The 23,262-nt window shown below is 43.3% G+C and overlaps 1 protein-coding gene across 1 annotated transcript in view; it reads right to left on the reverse strand.

Annotated features, from left to right (window-relative positions):
• CPNE4 (copine 4) overlaps positions 1–23,262 on the reverse strand; it is a gene marked incomplete at both ends in the record, with an annotated part of 366,239 nt that overhangs the window by 260,564 nt on the left and 82,413 nt on the right. Inside the window, one exon of the mRNA XM_079795664.1 lies at positions 18,806–18,986. Within this exon, the coding sequence (XP_079651790.1) occupies positions 18,806–18,986 (181 nt within the window). The remainder of the gene's footprint in view (positions 1–18,805; positions 18,987–23,262) is intronic.

Below are 23,262 nucleotides of genomic sequence, written 5' to 3' on the forward strand. Positions count from 1 at the left end.
TTAGGACTATTAATTTACTTTATTGTTTTTCAATAAAACTCCTGTTTCTCACGGTAAACATAGTCTCCTCTAAGACACAGATGGAGGGCACCTAAGATGCTCCACACAGCTGGGACACCCCATTCACAAAGCACAGCAGGGGCAACCGAAGTCCATTAGTCAGCTCAGCTTTTCAATTCAAGGACCTGTGGGCTCTGTATATTCCACTTCTGCATATTTTATAGCATCAAAATATTTTTAGACAAAAGCATAAATAAAATATGTTGCTGGGTTTTTGTACAATGCATTGAATGCATTATATTTTATTGTGGTTTTACTTTTCACACCACAATAATAACTATATGGATGGTACAGTCTGATGGTGAGGGAAGGAAAGGGAAGAGACAAATATTCCAAGATCCACAGGGGAGGATCCTGTTTTTATTAATCATGCATATACTTTTATTCACATTTATTCAGGGTCTGCAGGATACCAAATCTGTTTGGCATTGGGAATATAATTAAAGCAAGATACATGAGGACCTATCTCTCCTGGGGCATGTAGTTTGAAGGTGAATATAGATCATTAATAAGCAAACAGTAAAATATGGCATTTCCTAGGACATGAAAAATATAAGGAAGCATATATAGGAGTCCTTACCTTAGGAAGAAGGGAAGGGCGACTGAAGTTTGGTGGAGGTTAGGGAACGTTTCTCAAGGAAATGACAGCTAAGCTAAGATCTACCTACAAAGAGTAGGCAATGACTTAGTGATGATGGGAAAAATGTCTTCAGTGGAATGAGCAATAGGGGCAACTGTCCAGGAGCATTTCTGTGGGATCATAACAGGATATCATCATAGGTTCCACTTGGCTGCCTTATCAAAAATGGGCAAAACAGCATTCCGTACTAATAATTTTTTCATTCATTCAAGCATTAAATATTTACTGAGCATCTACTGTGTGTCTTGCACTGTGCTATAATAACAGCGCTTAAAGGGATAAATAAGATAGGGTCCCTATCCTCAAGGAGCAACTGGTTTTGTCAGTCCTTGAATAAATTGGTGGTATGAGACTTCAGCCACTAATAATCAGACAGGACATAGTGTACCAAGCATGTCATTTGAACGAGGTATGCGGCCCACCAGCCGCAAGTTTGACATGCTTGGCACTGTAATTATTGAAAGACAAGTAGTTATAATTCAGAGGGGAGAGAGCAAGAAGACAGTGGGTGATAAGATCAGGGGATATCAGAGAGAGAAGTTTCATAAAATCTGCATGGACAATTAACCAGCAAGGGCTGCACTTTATCTATCTATCTATCTATCTGTCTGTCTGTCTGTCTGTCTGTCTGTCTGTCTGTCTGTCTGTCTACCTATCTATCTACCAATCTCTCTTTAAAGCAGCCAACTTCCAAACTTCATCAGATTTGCTGGGAACACACTGTTCTTCCAACTATCTTCTCTCAGATGTTCTGAGAAAGGATGCCAATTAATAATGGTGCTACCAGAAGGTTTCTATTTAGAAATCATTTGACTTAGGGTAGCAGACATCACACTGAGCCATGACAGAGCAGCACAGGGAGCAACCCTCTGGGGATTTGGGATCATTCAGGCTGGAGAAGGTGGAATGGCAACTCAACAACCACCTCCTAGGAAAAACCAAGCATTTGTTGAGGGCCCTCTGTAAAGCAGTCGTAGTGATACTAAGTGTGGTAGGGGTGGCAAAGACAGTAGCTTGGGAACCAATCATTAGGCTACCTCAACAGTCCAGGAAGAAATCCTAAGAGTGGGGGAAAGGAAATGTAAAGGAGTGAAAGAAGAAACAAATATTGCAGAAATCAAAACTGGTGTTTGGATACACCAGGGAGTGAAAGAACCAGCAACATGAAGATATTTGTAACTAGCACTTCCAAGCTGACAGTGGCCAGCTGTTGTACACCTTCACCAAGACAGAACAGGGGGGAGGGTGCTCTCTCTGCCCTAGGAAATCATATTGGTTAGAAAATAATAATCAGTTGAGATTTTTCCTAATAAGAAGGGTTGAGGGGATTAAAATAAGATGAAGCATAGGGAGCAACCCTCTGGAGATGTGGGATCATTTTATACCAAATGAAGGTTGAGGTGTCTCCTTGGAAATCTTAAAAAAAAAAAAATAGGATTGTATTCTCAGCATGGAGAACATTCTTCAGAATGCTGGAAATGGCCCAATGAGGATACCTGGAGCCTTGCTGCTGACCTCCTGACATTTTATTTTCTACCATTTCACACCCAGACCCTGGAAGCATGTATAATACTGCGGCCATGAGGAAACTGACTACCCAGAGCATCTCAACACTTTCTGTGGGTCCAGATAGAAGATAAAAGTGAATGGACTAGTCTCACAGTATCAGACTCCACTTCCCCAAGATATAATGGCTTCCGTCTGCCTAGTAGAAACCATGGTTTTCTTGTGAAAAGAGAAAAACTTGGTAAGGTAAGACCCCTAGCACGCAAAGAAAATTAAACACAATGGAATTTTCTAGACATAAATCCATCTCATACCTCTGGGAGTTTGACTTACTTTGCCTTTTACTTAAAAGGAAAACTCCTTACTCATTGGCCAACTCCTTCTGGGACTTCAGAATCCTGCAGGAAAACCATCACCCCTAGAAATGTTCCCCTGGTCACCTCTACTCTAACTACAGACTGAGTTAGATCCTGTGGCAGATTACATTTTCAAAGATGGCTGCACCAATATACGTATGTCCTATCTCACATGCTCTTCTTGTATCATGATGTTGACATTTCTTTATCAAGAATATTCCCCTACCTTGACCTTTATAACTGTCTCAAAACAAAACAAAACCAAAAAAAAAACAACAACTTTGTGATAGAAGTGCAATGTGGCTTCTGCCTGGCTCTCTCCTGGGATATCTGCCTAGGGAACCGAGCTACCATGTTGTGAGGAAGTTCAGTCTATATGAAGAGGCCATGTTCTGAGCAACAACCCAGGTAAGGAACCCCCCCACCCCCCCGCCGCCACCAACCAACGCATCATACATGAGAGCAAATGAGACTTCAGAGTAATTTCAGCACATAGCCTTCAAATTTTACAGCAAAGACCCCAAACATTGTGGAGTAGGGACAAATTATCCTCTATGTGCCCTGACTTGATCCTTGATCCACAGAAATGTAAAAGATAATAGATGATTTTTGTTGCTTTAAGCAACACTAAATTTTAAGGTAAAGTTTTGCACAGCGATAGAAAATGAATAGAGATGCCAATTTACATGGTCCTATAGTACCCATTTTTTAATAAAATCATAGTTCTTATGACACTATATTATAAGTTATTTATTTTATCTATCACAATATTGGGAACTCTCAGAAGGCTGGAACCATGTCTTTTCACATATGTGGTCTCCAGGACCTGGCACAGAACAATAAATAAATATTTCTTGGGCAGCTAAATTTTTAGAGGAACTATCTCATTCTACTCTGTCCTTCCCCCATACCCCTTAATACCTTCTACCCTGTATGACTCAGGTCAACATAAATAATAAAAACTGATATTCAGTGAGCCCCTACTAATACCAGCAAATTTTCTAGGGTTTTATGGGCATAAATTGAGTTAATGTCCACACCAGCCCTAGTCCTATGGGGAGGTTCTTTTACTGAAGAAATGGAAGGAACTAAAGGACAAAGAAGCAGACTCTTATCCAGATAGTCAGTGGCAGAGTCAAGATTCAAACTTGAGGTAAGACTGCCTAAGAGACAAAGATATGATTAAGCAAAATGAATGAAGTGAGTGCAGACCACTATAGGTAGGAGAGAATATGAATGAGGGTGTGCATAACTAAGGCTGAAATCTTGCAACTAACATAAATCTATTCCATTAGTAAGTTTTTTTCTTAAGCTTCCCCATCACTCCCCAAGATCTCATGCTGTAAAAGAAGTCACTGTTTCATCTGAAATGACCACATCCAGTCTCTTGTGGTAGATTCATGGAAAAAGGCCGGCACATAAGCAATCTGATGCAAGCTCAAGGCTATATCAGGGTTATTCTCTATTCAAAGGATTAAACCCTCACAAACTGGCCCCTTATCCCTCCCAGGAAGTCCCTTCCTCTCCCCACAGAGAGCTGCTGAACACCATCTGTGCTAATAAGGCTCTGTGACTTAAAACTCACCGACCTCCTAGGAGGACTGTGGATTCCCCTTCTCAAAAGGTCTTTAAAAATAGAAGAGATATTCTCTTCTGGGGGTATGGCTTAGGCAGAGCTCTAGCCAAAAAAAAAAAAAAAAAAAAAGTGATTCTTTCACAAAGTCTTATCATGAACCTTATTGTCAGAATTATCAAGGTTCAATGATTGAAAGGGGCTGTCCCATCCTGTTGAAGTCGGTCCTTTGCATGTAGCATAATTTTCTCTTTATAAACAATGTTATTTCCTACCTTGTTTATCTGGCAGACTCATCGCTTAAGATCTAGTTCAAGGAGCATCCTCTCTACAAAACCTTCCCTAGCTCCTCTTCCCAATCTAGAATTGAACACTTTCCTCTGAATCCTCCAAGCTTTTAAAGAATATTTTGGATCCCACAGTTCTCTGTCCCTTGACAAATATGAGCCTTATGAAGACAGGGACCATAATTGTCCATTCTCACACCCAGTGGGCAAGGAGCGTACATGGCTTACGGTAAGTATTCAATAGCCATTTACTGAATGAATGCCAGGGACCCGGTAATACTTATAAAATGGAACTTCTGGAAAATAACTTTCCTCAAAACACAACAAGGAGTTGGCTTAATGAATGGGACAGCACGGAAACCATTTACCTCAACTTTAAAAAATAAATTTCTCCTGTCCAGATCTGTGAAAACTCACGCCCTGTCTGATAGACCCAGGGGATTCCTTAGGGAGCTTTCTATAGAAGGAAACTTGAATGTCTTCAAAAGGGCTCCTGGGAATTTCCCCTCTAACTAATCAGGAGGTAAAGAGTAGAAGGAAGATATGGAGTTAAGTTGAAGAAGAAACATTAACTTACAGAACTCACATACATTGAGCATCATATATATCATTCTTTGGATAATAATAATAATAACTGAGAAATAAAAGGTTTAGATTCAAGACTTGTTATGATTGCTATGTTGCTTAGCCAACAAATTGGTCCATTGTTAAGATGTTTTTAAATGGAGCAGTTCAACTTCAGGGTTTCACTCTGAGCAGGAGGAAAGCAGCCCCGGACGTCTGGGAGCTGGCTTGGTGGGCTGACTTGGTGCTATCAGCCAGGCCTTGGTGTTGCTAGGAGCTGGCCTGGCACATACAGCCAGGTTTTAGAGTTCTGGTGAACAACAACAAAAAAATTCATTAGAATACCAGCATAGCACAAGGCCACTCACTGTATGCCTATGACAGAGCAAGACAAAAACTACACATCTCTGTGACCATGCTTGAACCAAACAAAAACATGAACACTGTCCAAACCACACACACACAACAATGACCAAACATCCCTCATCCTGGTTAAAATGAGTGACTGCTGCTTCTTTCCCCATTCCAGCTTCAGCCTTGGTCTACTTTTCCTTTCTGGATAAGATCCATTAAGGGATTCAATTACAGAATTGTCCTGGCTTCCTGAAACCATCCAAGCCACAGTAAAGTCATCTTTCCTTAAATTCTCCTGAAAACACCTAACAACAGCCTGAATTCTATAAGTCCTTTCTTAAACTCTCTAAGATGCCTCACAGTTCACCACGGTGTCTTCCCTTGTGGCAATAAGCAGTAAACCCAGCTTATTCAACTACAGGTGTCTTCCTGGTGGTTGGAAGGTGTTATTACCTAACTTTACTAGTATTTGTTCACTAAAGTATAAACTGACTGTTCCAGGATGCCAGAGTTTAACACTAAGATATAAAACTCTCTTGATTAAATTTTATGATTCTAGCATATTATCATAATTTGTTATGCTGCCCCACTTCAGTTAAATAGAATATTTTTTAAAACCTCCAGAAAAAATGATGGAATAAATTATTTTTAAGAAATAACCCTAGCTGGTTTGGCTCAGTGGATAGTGTTGGCCACGAACTGTAGGGTCTTGGGTTCAATTCTGGTCAAGGGCATGTACCTCGGTTGCAGGCTCGATCCCCAGCCATGGTCAGTTGCATGCAGGAGGTAACTAATCGATGTTTCTCTCTCACACTGATGTTTCTCTCTCTGTGTCTGTCACCATCCCTTTCACCCTCTCTAAAAATCAATGGGAAAATATTCTCAGGTGAGGATTAACCAAAGGAAGGAAGGAAGGAAGGAAGGAAGGAAGGAAGGAAGGAAGGAAGGAAGGAAGGAAGGAAGGAAGGAAGGAAGGAAGGAAGGAAGGAAGGAAGGAAGGAAGGGAGGGAGGGAGGGAGGAATTTTAAAAAGAAGGAATAATTAGAGTTTCTATTTTCTTATGCCCTTCATATAAGAGAGGGAAATTGCCTTCTACAATGTAGAGCTCTGTAGTATAGTGGTCAAATTTATTTCATGGAAGCATTATATTTTTCTAAGATCCTCAACTCATCACCATAATTTCTACTAGTTCTCTCTGCACAAAGATTTCTCCATGGAGCTGTCATAATATTTTTCTTCCCACTAAGAATACCAGAGTGCTTTTTCTTCCCGAGTTCTTTTTATGTTGTATAATATGACAGGTTATTAAATCAATCTCTCTTCCTCTCTTTAAATGAAGCATAGCATCAAGCACAGTGATCGTTTGGAATTAAAGATGACAACCTAGAGATGTTTGGATTCTTTCTTCGGTTCTAATACACACATACACAACCCACATCTCTCTTGTGCATGTTCTCGCTCTCTCACAAACACACATACACTGTAGATGAATAAAAACATGTTAATAATTAGTTATGCTTTCATTATATTAGTATTGTATTATGTCAGTCATATTATGTTATATTAATAATTAATATATATTAATATAATAACTTCAAAAGGAGGACAGAAGTGTGATTAGAATCACTTAAGTGAGTTCAAGTTATGCCAAGCCAAGGAAACACTCCTTCTGTGACTGGGTCTATGACTGGGACAAGAAGGGATGACAAAGGTCTGAGGAGCCTATACATTAAACTCTAAATGTTTAAGATTTTTTTTAAAGAATTGCCTCCTTTGCATCTCACAGTTTGATGGTAGGAACACATTGGTATGTTCATTCCGAATAAGCAACTGGTTAATTTTCAAAGCTTAAAAAAATGTGTGTATTTTTTGACCTACTATTTCCCCTTAAAAAAAAACAATCAGTATTCACAGAAGTATATTAATGATGCCAATTAATGGCTAGTTTTGAAATGCTAACTGCTAGACAACGTTGTGTGGTAAATCCTCAGAACTACCCACAATGTCGGGGTACTTTCGTTGTCCACACTACACAGATGAGAAAATGGAGGTAACTGACTTGTGCAAGATCTTCTAGCTGGTAAATAGGGCTGGGATTCAAATATACTGGTAGTCTGTGACCAGAATCACCCTGTACCAGTACACCATACTGTCTCTCACCACTAGAATCATGTTCATTGTAGAACCATTGACACAACCTGCTCTTCACCCAGTATTACCATCATCATTCACCCAATTGCTTAGAGCTCTGGAATTGTTCTTGCCTCCTCTTTCTCATACTCTGCACCTGATCCATCAGCAAATTTTAGAGTCTACTTTTTGTAAACATCTCATTTCAAACCACTTCTCATCTCTTCCATGGTTACCACCTGCTCCAAACTATTATACCTCTCACATGAACAAATGCAGTAGCTCCTGAGTTGTCTCCAGCACCTGCTCTTATCTCTGTACACTGTCTGGCACAAGCAATGTTATCTCTTAACTAGGGGCCCAGTGCACAAATCCGTGCACCTTGAAAGGAACTGTGGGCCGCGAGGCTGTGGTGGACACTGGGGTGGGTCTCAGCCATCCTCCGCACCCCCGCCTGGCCCCTCCTGCCTGGCCCCTGGTCCCCTATCTGCCAGCAGCCTCGCTCCTGCTGCCGCTGCTCCCACGCGCTGACAGCGCAGGCCCCACTCGCACCCACTGACGGCGCAGAGCGATTGGGGGCTGGTGCCAGCAACAAGTGCAAGCAGCGGCTGCTGCCCCGATCACCCCTCAGGAGCAGGGGGAGATGGAGAAGCCCTCAGGGGTGATAGGGGCCAACAGCCACCACTCACACCCACTGATGGCACCGAGTGATCAGGGCCGACAGCCAGTGCAAGCAGGACCAGCACTGGCAGGGGGTGCAAACTCCAGGCAGGACTGCGGCGCGCAGGAGCAAAGAATTTTCAGTAACCACCAGAGGCTCACCTTGATGACAGTGACCTGTGTCCTGCTTTGGTCTGGTGCCTCCGCTCACCGGCTCCACCATCCCGCCGCAACGGGTGCTCACCATGTTCCGCGTGCACCCCCTGGTGGTCAGTGCACATCATAGCGACCAGTTGTTCAGTTGTTCCACCGTTCAGTCTATTTGCATATTAGGGTTTTATATATAGAGATATGCAAATCGTTTTCCTGCTCCAAGCCTTCTAATGTGCCCTCCACCCCATCACATTTGGAATAAAATCCAGGATCCCTTCTATGACCTACAAAGCCCTACACGATTTTCCATCTAGCTGCCTCTTCAACTTTATTTTCTCCCTGTTGCCTTCTTATCCCACTGCTCTCCAGCCACCCTGCCTCCATGCTATACCCTAAATAAGCCAATAAAATGCCTGCCATGGCCTCTGCTAGTCCTTCTGTTGGAACACTGTCCATGCATCCAGATAACTAACTCCCATACCCATTCAGGTTCCTATGCAAATATTGCTTCCTCAGAGAAGTCTTCCCTGACTACAATTTTTAAAGTAGTCTCCCTATCATTTTCCACACCCTTCCCTAAATCATTTTTCTTCATAGCATGTGCCATTACCTGACAACAGAGTAGATCTTTATTGTTTATTTTCTATTCTCCCCACACTAGCACAAAAGCTTGGGCCAGGTATTGTTCCCTGCTATATTCCCAGCCCATGGAACAGTGCCTAGCATACAGTAGGAGCTCAATAAATGTTTGCTGAGTGAATAAAAAATTGAACCATTTACATATGTAGCATCAGTGGGCTGGTATGTGAATCGTGGCTCAACTGTAGAATGAACTGCTCTCTTGCCAGTAAATTATAGAGGAAAATATTTATTAGGATTGATAACTATAGTTGGGCAAATCTCAAGGTAGTGGATCAAGAGTGTGCAAGAAAAGGATCCAGCAGCAAAGAGATGGAGACCATTGTGTTTGGACTTCTGTGGCGCCACAGCCATAGGAGCATTGGTGTCTAAGAAGGAGGCAGGACTTGCCATAATGGGTTTGAGCAGCAGAGGGCCTGTGCTGTGAAAGGATCCGAAATCAGAAATCCTATGTTTTTAGAGAGTAGGTTCCATTCATTCTGAGTATTTGATCTTAGAAATAGCATGACATCTCTGAATTTGTTTTCTCATTTGTAAATGGGCAATACAAATAACGGTACTGACTTCAGTAGGCTGTTGCAAGGAACCAATGGAAAAAAAGGTAGAAGGGCTATGCAGACACTAGTTGCTCATTTCTTCTTCCTCTTTCCCTCCTCCCCCTTTTTCTTCTCTTTCTTCTTCTTCTGTCCCTTTGTTGTATCTAGTGGTGTTAGCATATATGTGTATTATTCTTAAGACTGGTGTTTAAAACCAGACTAGAAACTTCAACTTACATTTTCTTCCTTTTGCACTTCTTCAGGCTATGCATTTCCTAAGTGTATCAATCAGAGTGGAGTAGAAAGGCTCACCTTTTACAAGTTCATTATTGGCAGCTTTCAAGCTTGTAAGACAACACCCTAAATGGGAATTGGGATTATAAATATTCCTTCGTTCCTCCTAGCCACGCCCTTTAAGGTAATCATAGGAGCATCCTACCTAATAAAATAGTAAGATGCAAATTGACCGCACCTTCGCTACGCCCAAGCCACGCCCACCAGCCAATCAGGCGAGTATGCAAATTACCCAACAAAGATGGCGGTTAATTTGCATATGCTGAGGGAGGAAGGAATGAAGACTGAAGAAACTTAGAAGGAAGAGGGAGGAAAAGCAGAAAGCAAGGTGGTTGCCAGAGGGAACACCCAGGCGGGGCGGAGCGGAGCGGGGCGGAGTGGGGCGGGTGGCTGCAGCAGCCGCTTGCAGGATTCTTCCTACAAATGGGCTACTAGTGTGATAATAAGATGAGGCTCCTTAGTTAACTCATGTTGCCAGATATAGAGGCAAACATTGGACACCTTCCTATTCAGAGGCGGGGGCTGTGCCCTTGCCCTGAGACTGCTGTGCATGGAAGGCCACATGCGGACGCTCCCAATGAAGTCCTAGCCTGACATGAGAGCAAAGAGACCTTCAGATGATTTGAAACCCCAGCCTCACATCATCGATCGTCTTCCGGTCTTCCCAGCTGAGGCCTCAGACATTGTGGACCAGGGAAGAGCCAACCCCACTGTGCCCTGTCTGAGGTTCCAATGCACACAATTCATGAGTTTAATAAAATGGCTATTCTAAGCTGTTCAATTTGGAGATAATTGTTATGCAATAGCAGTAACTGGAACAAGCTGAAGGTAGGAAACAGGAGTAGCCTTAAATAGGTGACCCCACCAAATCCCAGGTTCTCAGAAGTTGTTTTAAAACGACTAGAATTCGCCCTAGCTAGTTTGGCTCAGAGGATAGAGCATCGGCTTAAGGACTGAAGGGCCCCTGATTCGATTCTGGTCAGGGCACAAGCCTGGGTTGCCGGCTCGATCCCCAGTAGGGGGCGTGCAGGAGGCAGCAGAACAATGATTCTCATCATTGATGTTTCTATCTCTCTCTCTCTCCCTCTCCCTTCCCCTCTGAAATATTAAAAAAAAAAAAAAAGACTAGAATTCAAGGGGGGAAGGGGTTAAAAAGGTCTCAAACTTTCTTGCTTTGATACACAGTTCCAAAACTGTAATCTTTCAACCAAAACTCGTCTTCACATTCAAGAAAAAAATATCTAAGACTAAATTCTCAGATGAGAGGAAGCTCTTCAACTATCAAGGCATTTGAAAACGGACTTGCCAAGATAGGAAGTTGAACATTTCTGGGCTTGAATCAAGATAAAATATTTCATTAGCCTATGAACTGACCCCCGAGAACATCTGGAGTTTCCAGAGGGAAGAATTTTCTTGTCGCTTCTCTTCTAAGACCGCCAAAACAGTGGGGGCTAATGTTGGCGCAGAAGCAAAGATGGAAAGCTCAGGTTATCAGCACAGCCTCTCTGATTCCTGTCCACAGATTAGAGAACGGGGACAAGTGGAAAGGAGTCGCTCCCAGTCTATTCATCTTCTTCAAAACACAGAGAGTGCAGGGATAAGGAGGCTTAGATAATTCCCTACCAGGGGAGCCCAGACACATCAAAGTGGTGAGTCAGAAACTTGGCAGAAACTTAGAGACCTGTTAAAATTTCTTGCTGAAACTTCCCTTATTTTACACAGAAGAATGTGATCAAGAATACTTGGGCTGGGCAACGGTCCAAACACTTGCCTCTGGCATTAAACACACCTCGATGCAGGTATTACCTGATATCATTGTCTATGCACTGAGTTCTACGTGATGTGCCAACCACATTAGCTTTGCACACATTATCTCCTTTAAACACAATGCCGTGTAATATTTATTAAGCACTCACTATGCCCTGGGTACTATGTTAATCAACTCCTAAGCAGCATCTCGCTTCATCCTTATAATAAACCCATGAATAGGCTGTCTTGTTGCCTCCATTTGCCCGATGTTGAAAATGCAGGCCCAGGGAAGCTGAGGCATTTCCACACGATAAGATCGCAGAGATAACTCAAGAGGCTGATGCCACAGGTTCAGGATTAATGATTGGCTGGCATTATCCTGCCAGCCAATCATTAATCCTGACAACAGCCATTTAAGACTCGAGGTAGTAGGAGAGGCTCAGAGATGGGAGGTGGCTTTCCAAGGTCACACCGTTAATGAGTGGTGGACCTAGGCTTTGCTTCCAAACTCACCTCAGCTCCCATCTGCCTGCTATGACAGCTTCCTAAGCTGTCCGGCAGCTGTCGGGCAGTGATCTCAGGTTGAACTGAAGCTTGGTGAGTCAGGGCATAAGTAGTTTAGTTTCATCCTGAGCTAAACCGGCTCTGGCTTCATTTCTCTCTCTCTCTCTCTCTCTCTCTCTCTCTCTCTCTCTCTCTCTCTCTCTCTCTGAGTTTTCACATTTTTGAGCAATGGATCCATAGTTTTCCATTTTAAGCCAGAATTGACTATAGGACCCCCAATATATGTAATAGATAAAAGTAATACTTTATTAGCATAAAAGGTATTTTAGAGTTGGCATTTCTGTCACTTACTAGAATGTCAATCAATGGGAACACAATCTGAGAGTCCGTGGCTGAAAGTATGTGTTGTTTTCTGTTACAGATTTTAAATAGTAATATATATTTTAGGAAATGTTCCATGCTTTGATTGTTTCATTTTGCTTTCTTCAGTGCTTGGGGTAAGATTTCTAATATTAGCAAAATCAACTTTAAAAAAATATATATTCATATTAAGAATGTGTTACGGGGGAGGTAGAAAACATCTCAAAGTTTTCTCAAATGGGAGTTTGATGTCAAACCAAAGTGGAAACTTTGTGGACAAGTGCAGAAAACCGTTGTTTTTTATCATCTGCCAAGCCTAGGTGTTAGCCACCAAAACACTACAAGTCAGTAAAGTGTGAACATAATATCTTTCGAGAAAGGAGCTTGTTTGTGGCATTCAGAGGGAAAGCTTTAATTGACATAATCTTCATTTTTTTAGTGCCTGTCTGTGTCCATAATGGAGAGGTTAATCTTGTTTCAGAGACACAGCCCAGGGCCGTACAGAAGTCTCCATCAGACCCCTCCAGGGGCCATTCTTGTAGGGATAATGAGTGAAGCAGGCTCACGAGTGGGAAGCATGGGGACAGACTCATACTCTGGGTCTGAGCAGCTGTTGACTATCTCCAGCTCCTCATTGCACAAAATTGAAAGGCTTCATGTTGTCAGATTTTCTGGTAACTCAAAAGTTAAACCAGAAACCTGGAGTTTTATGCGCCATTTCCTGTTTGGACACCATGAAAGACAATCAAAATAATCTGGAGACTAGACAAAGGCCTCCAGCTTCAAGTGAGCAATCTCTGGGAAAGAGAAGAGAGCATAGGTTTTAGAATCAACCAGATTTCAGCCTTTCTACTTATTAGCTATGTGACCTTGGGTGATTTATTAATTCCTCCCAGCCTCAGTTTCCTTACCTGGTTAGTAAAGTTGACACAGTAGCGCAGTTATGAGGATTAGGAAGTATACATGTAAAATAGCTACTGCATAGCTGGTATCAGCATATATATTTTGCTACTTTATTTTGTCATCACTTAACTGTTCATATTGCCTGACCCATTTGCATAACATTACAGCACTTTGGAGCAACCAAAAATTGACTATCTCAGGTACAGTTGAAAATACTACCTTGGGCTTTATCCTCCAAGCTTGATACACAAATGGTGAGGGCTCACTACTGTCCCCAGCATGAAAGAGACTGTTCCATGGAACTCTTCCCATGAGTCCTCTAGCTGAGAAAGAATTGCTGAAAAAGTTCACAGCCCACTTCTTTGGGAATGAGCAAGCCTACCACCACGGACCCATATTTCCCCTTCTGTTCTGCTAGCAAGGATGTTCAGTCATATCCAAGCAAACCCTATAGGCACCTGGGTAAGTAGAGAGTGTGGAGGAAAGTTGGAAATGAATGGAGGAATGAAAGAGTGATTTTTAGCTCCTCTCCATATAAAGGTAGCCTAGGCACCTTTGACATGGTGTACCCACTGCACATTTAAGGAAAGGAAGAGATTTAAGCCAGGGCCTGTTTTGAGCCCTGGTTCTCAAGATCACGTGATCATCTGACTCTAAAATAGGGCAAGTTCTTCTCCTGGACTCTGAAGTCATTGAGGATACAACCCATGTCTTTTTCATGGTACTTAATACATGCTGGGGCTAATTTCAATGTCTGTGCCTCCTTTTCATGGGGCTGTTATGAGAAATAAATGAAGTAATGTAAGTAGATGGGCTCTGTAAATATAAATTATTTGAATATATTATTATTATGAACAATAATCTTGCATTAGAATCCACTGATACTTGATATGTTAGATATAACCACACTAATTATCACCAATAATTATTGTTATTGCCAAGAATCTACCAAAGCACCAGGTTCGTCATAACATGTTTTCATACGGAATTGACTCAAGGGTAATTAGTCCTCAGAATTACTTACAGCTTCCCATGGAGGAGCTTCATAACTGTACTAAAATTAAATGGGAAAAATGGAAATAAGGTATTCGGAGCAACACTCTAGTACTGTGGGAAATAATTTGGCTCTTTCCAATGAGGACAAGTACTTGCCACTTATAGGATCTCCGCCAAGGACCAGGGCATCCTGAGCTTAGCTCTGCTTTGTGGAGAACACTGTGCATGGCCAGGAAATAGAACATATGCTCCAGGAAACTGAATACAAGTCTTTGGTTCACAATGGCCCTTGCCTTTGACCCCTGGGAAGTCAGTGCTCGTTTATTCCACTTGGACACGACATTCATTTCCAGGAGTCAGGGGACTTGTGAAATGTGTTCTCAATGATCATTACCCTGAACTGTACCCTAGACTGTTGCCATGATCTGGCCAGGAGTAGGTGCAGCAGGAATTTTAAAAAATAGGTATGATTCTAAATTAGGGAAACTAAATGATAGGTCTGAACGTCTCAATTTGGAATATATTTCCAAGCTACAAATTTTCTCTTTCCTTCTTTTTGACAGTTACATTCATGGCCATTAACAAAGCTGCACACAATGAAAGTACCATCCTATCTCCATGTTCTCGAAAAGAAACGAAACCATCCTCTCTGGCTTCTCAGTCATGTAAAGAGCAACAATCCATTGTGCATTTCAGATCAATTTGATTTCCAATATTTCAAAGACAAATAGATTTATCTTCATTGACTCTTAATACTATTAGCAGCATAGAAGGTCAGATTATAGATCTTTTTCAATATAAAAATCAGGCTCAAGTTTTTATGATACATCTTAGAGGTCAAATGTCCTCTTCCATTGCTAACAAGTTACAGCCAATTAACAAAGCAAACAGTCCTTCCCCCCCACCCCCACTTCTCCTCCCCATCCATCCCCCACACCCCAGCCCCGCGGCCCCTTGGGAAGCACCTTAGTAACCTGAGCTGTAAAGCAGGGCATAAGGGGACCCTTCCCGTGCTGGAATTCCATTACAGAAAGCACAGGCCAGCAATCACACGTAATAAAAAGGAAATGTCAATCTTTAGTTACAGCTCCCCAGAAAAACTTAGGCTGTAAAATTAATAGCCCATGGCTACATTTTTATAAACCCCCTTTCCCCTTCTCCCCAGCCCAGCCGAATTCTCTGGCATACCAAACATACTCTGGAACTGTGTCAGCTATTTGCACTTACTCTGACATTAATTAAAACTAAATAATTAAGAATGTCAGTGTTTCAGTCACACCGTCCACCTTTCAGGTGCTCACATGTGGCCAGTGACGCCCTGATTGGCCCCCGCAGATAGAGGCATTGCCATCATTGCAGCGACGGTGCTCGTCTAGATAGGGCTTCTTTTTCCAAACTTTAAAATTCCCTATAAAACATAAGCTCACCCTGTTTTTTTTTTTCTCTTCAGCCTGACACCCCCCACTCCCAGCAATCTCTTCATTATGCAAATCAGTTTGGCCTCTATTTTTTCTTCACTTGGTCAATTACCAGATTTCCCCATAACGAAGACCGCCAAGGAAGTGACAACCAGCATGTATTCTCTTCTGCAGGGCTTTCCCTCACCTCTGTAATCCTGTACACAGAAATCGCTCTGTAAATCCAGACATGTTCTAGGGGCAAGATACAGGAAAACTCGCTTATCAATAAATCTTGTCCCAGAGCAGTGCCCACATTTGCTAGCCTTCATTAAACAGAGATAGTGTAGCGACGTGGTTTCAGTAGACTGCCGGGTGTTTCTAACTCCTAGCATAGGTGTGCTTCTAATCTCCTCTGTATCGTTCCAATTTTAGTACATGTGCTGCCGAAGCGCGCACAGGTGTGCTTCTAATGGGTAGCCTAGGACCACTGGCTGAATTTGCACTGAAAGGTAGGTGCTAGTACTCATGATCAGAGAGGGTGAATGATTCTGCAAGTCACTGTGAGTTGTCAGGAGGTTTATGCGCTGGTCATTCACCTCTTTGCTCTCAGACACATTCTCTGTCTGCAAGCCTTGCCGCTGGCTTCCATCAAGGTTTGGTCAATGGAAGACGCTGCCGGGAGATGATAGAGCAGCAGAGGGGAGGCCAGGGCAGCCCCATCTCCCTTTCAGGCAGCACTCCCAGCACTATCCCATCTCCTCTGTCTTTCTGGTTCCCACTGGGGAGGCCCTCCTTCCATGCATCCAGCTTCTGCTGGGTGTTCCCGCTGTGTGGTTCCTCCTTCATCCCTCTCACCCAGTGATGTGCTGGGAAATGCTTAACAACTGGCTCTGGAAGGGGGAAGAAGGGAGGGGAAGGCAAAAGAAGCTCTGATTTGAAACGTTGGCCATTGTCTATGGTGTAGTAGAGACTCACACTCAGGCCTGCAAAATTCCCAAGTATTTAATAGCCAGACACTTACAATCCCATACAAGCTGGGTTTGCACACTTCCTGAGCAAAGTAGCAGGTTCCTACGGTTAGTCTCTGGGTTCCCTCACAGTCCCTCTTAGCTTCTCTGCATTTCCTGCTCCTTTGGTACTAGTTAGTGACCTGGGTTAAGTCCTATTAGTTACCTGGCACAGGCTCAGTTATTCAGACTGAATCCTGAATGTGTGTTGTTAAGAGTGTAAAAGTGATCAGAGAAGAGCATCTCAAGATGCCGGAATAACAATCAGCCACATCACTAAGCATGCTGGAGGTTCAGCGGACATCACACTTTCTAGGGGAGGGAAGCAGTGAATCAATACACATTGTGGCACAAGTCTCTTATCTCACTGCGCATGGGTGACAAAAGGTCTGTGGATGGGGAGCGGTGTGCAGGCCACACTTGGAGTGACACTGTAATAGAGCACTTTGGAAAAGCAATTTGGTAGCACGTATCAAAAGGCCCACAAGCGCCCTGTCCTTGTCCCCCGAGCTCCACTCTGACAGAATCTCTCCGAGGAACTCATCCCAAAAGGAGGGAAAATCCACATGTGCAAGGATGTCCAATGCAACATCACTGAAAATAGGATATTTTTGTGAAGCAACTTTGAAGTGAAAAAAATAATTCATTAAATCCATTTGATGGCATTTCATACAGCCTTGAAAATTATGAGTATTATAGCACTGTGGGGAAACACATATGCTACTGGGGAATAAAAAAATCAGGAAAGAAAACTTTACATGCATGATAAAACTGAAAATAAGTATGTACAAACAATTACTGAATTATGTAAAGAGGGTATTAGGAGATGAATTTTTTTTCCTCTGATTTTCAAAGAGTGACCTTTTTCTGATGCAGAAATTCCACTTAGTTTTGTTCATGAAAAACAGTGAAACCCACTAACAAAGTTAATGAGGATATTTAGAAGGAAAAAACATATATATTACACATTAAGGTGGCCTGTGAATGCGGTTTTAGTTTACAATATAAGCCCTGGATACGCCTGAAGTGAAAGTAAGATCCCCAACCTGCCCATCTGTCATCCCCCCATGCATGGTGCCTCCTCACCTCAATACATCTGCTCACCAACCTGCATCTCACCCCCCGCCACCCTCTTTCGGAGGACTGGCTCTTATCACTTAGGTACTGATAAGCAAATGCACTACTTCTAGGACCTTGGGGCCTTCTTTCTACTGTGAAGTGGAAGACTTTGCCCCCTAGAGGAGCACCTGATTCGCAAACAGGTGGGAGAAGTACTGAAGTCTTAAAAGAGTTGGTCCTGGAGGATCCCAAGCAGGTAGCAGTCTCCTCTTTCTTGACTCAGCATGGCTTCAAACCTGTATCCAAACTCCACCAGCTCTCAGGTTCCCTTAGGGAGGATAATAGCTGCTGACTCTGCTGCACCCCTGCCCCTCCCCATGCCCCCTTCTCTTCAGACCTGATCTCGTAAAGCACAGCTTATTTAGGTACCTAGAAGCGAAAAAGAAAAAAAACAAAACACCTAACAGCCAGTCCTCATCCAATTTGTCTCAACTTCTAGATAAACAAAACCAAACTGCAGAATTCAACCTGCAATACTGCCACGCAAGCCACCGAAGACTACACAGGTGCCCACCATTATGACAAAATAGCCATGAAGAGCGTGGGGGCACTGGCGCTCCAGTTCCTGGGTGCAAATATGAGATTTTTCCACTTCCAAGCCAAATGATCCTGGACAAAGCCTTAACCAGTCTGTCTCAGAGGATTGTCGTGAGGACTAAGTTAGTTATTTCTATGTAAAGCTCTTGGAACAGTGCCTGACACTTGATAAGTACCCATTCCAGTTTAGCAAATATTAAGTTCTCCCTCCAAAAACATAAATGTTGTGTGATGCGGTCCCTGGGAGGCAGTCCTCCCACTATGTCCACCAGGAGCGCACAAACTAAGGGTAAATGTCAAAATACCCACAGCTCTGAAACAGCCACATCCAAACCTCACAATTCAAGCAGAATCATCATCGTCTTCACATCCAGAATTTCTCATCTCATCAAAATAAACCACCGAAGGATGGGAAGGCCAAAATATTTTGAAACAAATCATCTAGCCACGCGTCTGTCCATGGCATGGACATGCCTACCTCGAACCACTGCCCGTGCGACTGCATCTTGAGGATGACGCAGGGGTCTGGCTTGGAGAGGGCGTCTCTGTCGGAAATGCCTTTGCAGGCCACACGCAGCTCCACTTTGGTCAGGCAGGGGCTGTTAAAGATCCCCAGCGTGTTGGCCGCCGACTCGTAAATGTTGCTCATCTTCTTCATTCTGTGTTAGGCAAGAAAGAGAGGAAAAGAGACATGCCGATCAGCGCACTATTTGTCAAAAGGATAACGCCTCTCAATCGCCACTTAGGAAATTGTTCAAATGCTGACTATATTTACTATCTCACGCCCCACCCCAGTGGCATAGTGCCAGTGAAGTAAACCAACAAAACAAACAGAAAGCAGAAAAAAGAAAAAACAACCAACAGGTGTTGGTGTACTTGGCTAAGAACACTATTTTCCTATACGATTTGCATACCTTTGCATAGTAAACATTTTAGTTTGTGAAACATGAATGAATTAGTGCAATAGACTGCAATCTGCAATCTGGTTCTATAGGAAGGGCATCGATTGTGTGAAATTTTACAGGTTTGTTGGTTCATCAATTTAATCACTTTCCAAGTTTTACCTTCTGCGTGATGGCACAGAGATGCAGGTTGCCCCGCCTGAAGAAACACTCCCCATTTCCCTTCCCTAAGCCCTGGTCCACCTTCTCAAGATGCCTTTGCAGCAAACCAGCTCCAAGACAGAGGCCCCGGATCTGATTTCCTGCCCCAAGTGCCCAAGTCCATGCTCCCCTTTCCCTTCCAGCTCCTACCTGCAACATCGGGATTTAGAATCAAAGTGGGGGTGGGGGGGGGGGCGTGGAGCAAGAGGATGACTATGTGAGAGAAAAAGCTCAGAGCCTCTGGTTCTGGACTCATGGGAACAACAGCCACAAATAAGATCTGCAGGGCCCTCCCCATCTCCACTTGATAACCTTTCAATAGCACTTTGTACCAGGAGGGCCAGGGCTACAGCCTTCCCCCTCCCTCCCCCCAGAAGCCATCAACATGGCCCTCCCTCTGAGGAGGACTGACCTGTAAGGACATTGACAGAGTCTTTTCTTTTCTTTTATAAATATGTTTTTATTCATTTCAGAGAGAGGAAGGGAGAGGGAGAGAGAGAGACATCAATGATGAGAGAGAATCACTGATCAGCTGCACATCCCCCACTGGGGATCGAGCCCCCAACCTGGGCATGTGCCCTGACCAGGAACCGAACCGACAACCTCCTGGTTCATAGGTCAACGCTCAACCACTGAGCTATGCCAGCTGGGTGAAAGAGTCTTTTAGAAGCAAAATTCAATTCTGTTTCCTTATAGATTCACTGGAAAACAAAATAGAATTCTGTTTCCTTATAGATTCACTGGAAAACCTGGAATGGCTTCTTCAAACTCATAAGGCATTAGTCCCCTACAGTGGAATCTCGTCATCTATAAAATGAAGATAATTTCTCTATTGACTGCCAGCTCATTGTTGGCTAGTTTCCTGTTGCCATGGCCTGAATATTTGTGTCCCCTCAAGATTCAAATGTTGAAGTCCTAACCCTTGAAGGTGGTGGTATTAGAAGGAAGAGCCTTTCGGGGTGATTAGGTCATAAGGGTGGAACCCTCATGAATGGGATTAGAGCTCTTATAAAGGAGACCCATGGAGCTCCCCAGGCCCTTCAACCATGTGAGGACAGTGAGAAGTCTATGTCCCAGAAGAGGACCTTGGTCTTGAACTTCCAGCTTCCAGAACTGTAGCAAGAAATTTCTATTGTTTATAACGCCACTCAGTCTGTGGTATTTTGTTATAGCTGCTTAGATGGACTAAGACACCTGTTAGTTTTGACTAAAGGGGCGCATAACCAGAGGAAGGAGAGAGAGAATTGTTTAGAACTCTGTAACAGCAGCCTCATTAATGTGAGGGGTCTTGGAACCCAGTGTGCCTACTCTGATGATTTCAAACACTGAGCATTTGATGAGTTAAGGATGGTGGGCCTACAGCACCCATATTTTCCCCCCCAATTCCTACCCTGATCATTAGCAGTGGCCAAGTCCCTACATGACCCAGGTCCTGTCAGGCAACCCTATCTCCAAGGGTCCAGCTCTCACTGCACTTTGGGATGTTTTCTCCTTTTGCTCTTTCAGGCTAATGGCAGTAGTAGCTTCTGCAAGGGTTAAGCTGAGCATTCTAGAGAAGATTCAGATGCACTGGATCAATTGAACAGAGGCTAGAAAGGAAGTGAAGGAAGTAAGGAGGTGGTCTCAGCAGGAGTCCAACTTCAGCATGGTTCCAAGGGAAGCTCTGGAGCATGAATTGTGCCGTGGGTTGGTCCCACCTTAAGGAAAGGGGTCCAGCCTCTCGTAGCCCATGTCAATCAGTCATGCTAGGGAGGCAGAACCTCTTAGGTCCCCCCACCTCCATTGGCTGAGAGCAATCAGTCAATTCTCTAGAAAGGGGCAGCTGTGAGCCATTAGCAGCTAACATTACAGCCATGAGGGGTGAATGCACTAACTTGATAAAGAGGATCTGGGCAGAGTATCAACATGGTCTATTTCACCACAGTGGTTATTCTCTGACGATATATATCTCCTTTAGGTCAGGGGCTTCTCATACTTTATTGCATCCCCAAGAGTGTTCAACTTGATAATACAGTAGACTGATGGTGAAACAACATAACCCTCACTTCTGGGGGTATATGGTACAGGAAAGAAATGTGGGGATACTGAAAATAAAGCTCCCAACATTTTACAGTTAGTCCTGGCTTATCTCCCTGTCCATGCACAAATCAAAGCCCTGACCATATACATTGGCGTTCATGAGTTCCTCTGGCTGCTGAGAGGTAACGGCAGTCCTGACCTTGACTTTGGAGGTAGTACATAGGCCAGCAAAGTCAAATTGTTTGGCCTTGGCCCTGCAGAAGCTCACTGCTGAAAGGTGATCACAAAATATGGCTCTGTCAACGAGTGATGAGCTACCTCCAGCCCCAGATAAGTGAAGTAAACAAGTAATTTCACACTCTGTTAGAGAACAGGATTAAAATATGGCCAGATTATCAATACATTTTCCATGGCCTATTTAAATCCTCTTTGTTGCCTTTCATAGAATATCCTGGTTTTACAGAGACTAATGTCTGTTGAGATTTATTTTTGATGGAATCTGACTTTTGGCCAATATTAGAATCAAATTATAATTGTCCTTTCACTCAGATAATTTAAGTTATAATAAAACCACTACTTCAGCATATCCACACTCTCTTAACAGGACAAACTGATCCTGAAACTTAATTAGTTTCAGAGTGAGTTGCAAACACAGCCAAGACAATAGAGAGCTCACGAGGGAAGAGAATCAGCTGGAGTTCACAGGGGAACCAATTGAGCAGAGCTTGTCTAAGAACTGTGTTAAGAATAAGTGCATAATCACTGTTCTGCTTGCTTTGGCATTATTTGGCCTTTTTAAATGTCGGGGAAGTATGCTAGATGTCTCTATCACACAACATTTCCGTCTCTGGTCGAGAGCTATGCACGGGGCATCTGGTGCGTGCCTGATGCGGTGCTGGAGGCTGGAGGCACTGGCCATCCCATTCAGTCAGCTGAGGATGGACCAGTTGTTATTCATCCAGGACTTGTTAGTTTATTTCATATTCAACATGCCCTGATCTGCTGTTGGATCAAGAGTCAATCTCTTTGGTGGCAACGGCTGAGCTAGACATTGTAAAGGATGGAGACATGACTAGAAAGTCCATCTGCCTATAGGTCCACATTCTGGGGCACTGCTGCTCAGACTGTAACATGATCACTTGGAGAGTTTGTTAACATGCAGTCCCTGTTTCCTAGGATACAGAGTCTGGGGTGGGCCTGAGATTCTGCTCCAGGGTAGCCTGTGGACCCCATTTTGAATAGCCAGGTGGTTGAGTATAAACCAAGCTCCCAGAAAATAAGGCAAACAGCCCCAAAGTTTACCTTAAGATCAGACACTCATATATATATGAGATGCAGAATGACACACAGGATAAGAGTACAGATCTAGCATCACAGTATTTGAGGCTATCCCAAGCTCTACTACTCATTTGTGTGACTTCCGTCAAGTTACTTCAATCATCTGTGACTCCGTCTTAGCATGTGCGAAATGGGGAGAATAAGAGCTTCTACCTTGTAGAATTGTCTTGAGAATTAAATGAATTAATCCTGATAAAGTCCACAGAAAAGTGCCTGGTCCATAGTGAACATTCAATGAACGGAAACTATGATAGTACTTTCTAAAAACGACACCCCCAGGTCCACTAGGCCTTAACCCTTCTGCTATTCTTGCCTCCCTATGGGATAGCTACTTAAGAAGACTTACAAAAAACTGGCAGCTGGAGGCTTTCACCACAGAACAGGTCCCCAAATTTTCTTGACCTACTTGGTTCCCCTGAATGTCACACTGCATCTACCCCTCCTTCCCTCTTTCTGTCTACCCCCAAAACATCCA

This window comes from Cnephaeus nilssonii (assembly GCF_951640355.1).
Source record: "Cnephaeus nilssonii genome assembly, chromosome: 17".
Classification (NCBI taxonomy): domain Eukaryota; kingdom Metazoa; phylum Chordata; class Mammalia; order Chiroptera; family Vespertilionidae; genus Cnephaeus; species Cnephaeus nilssonii.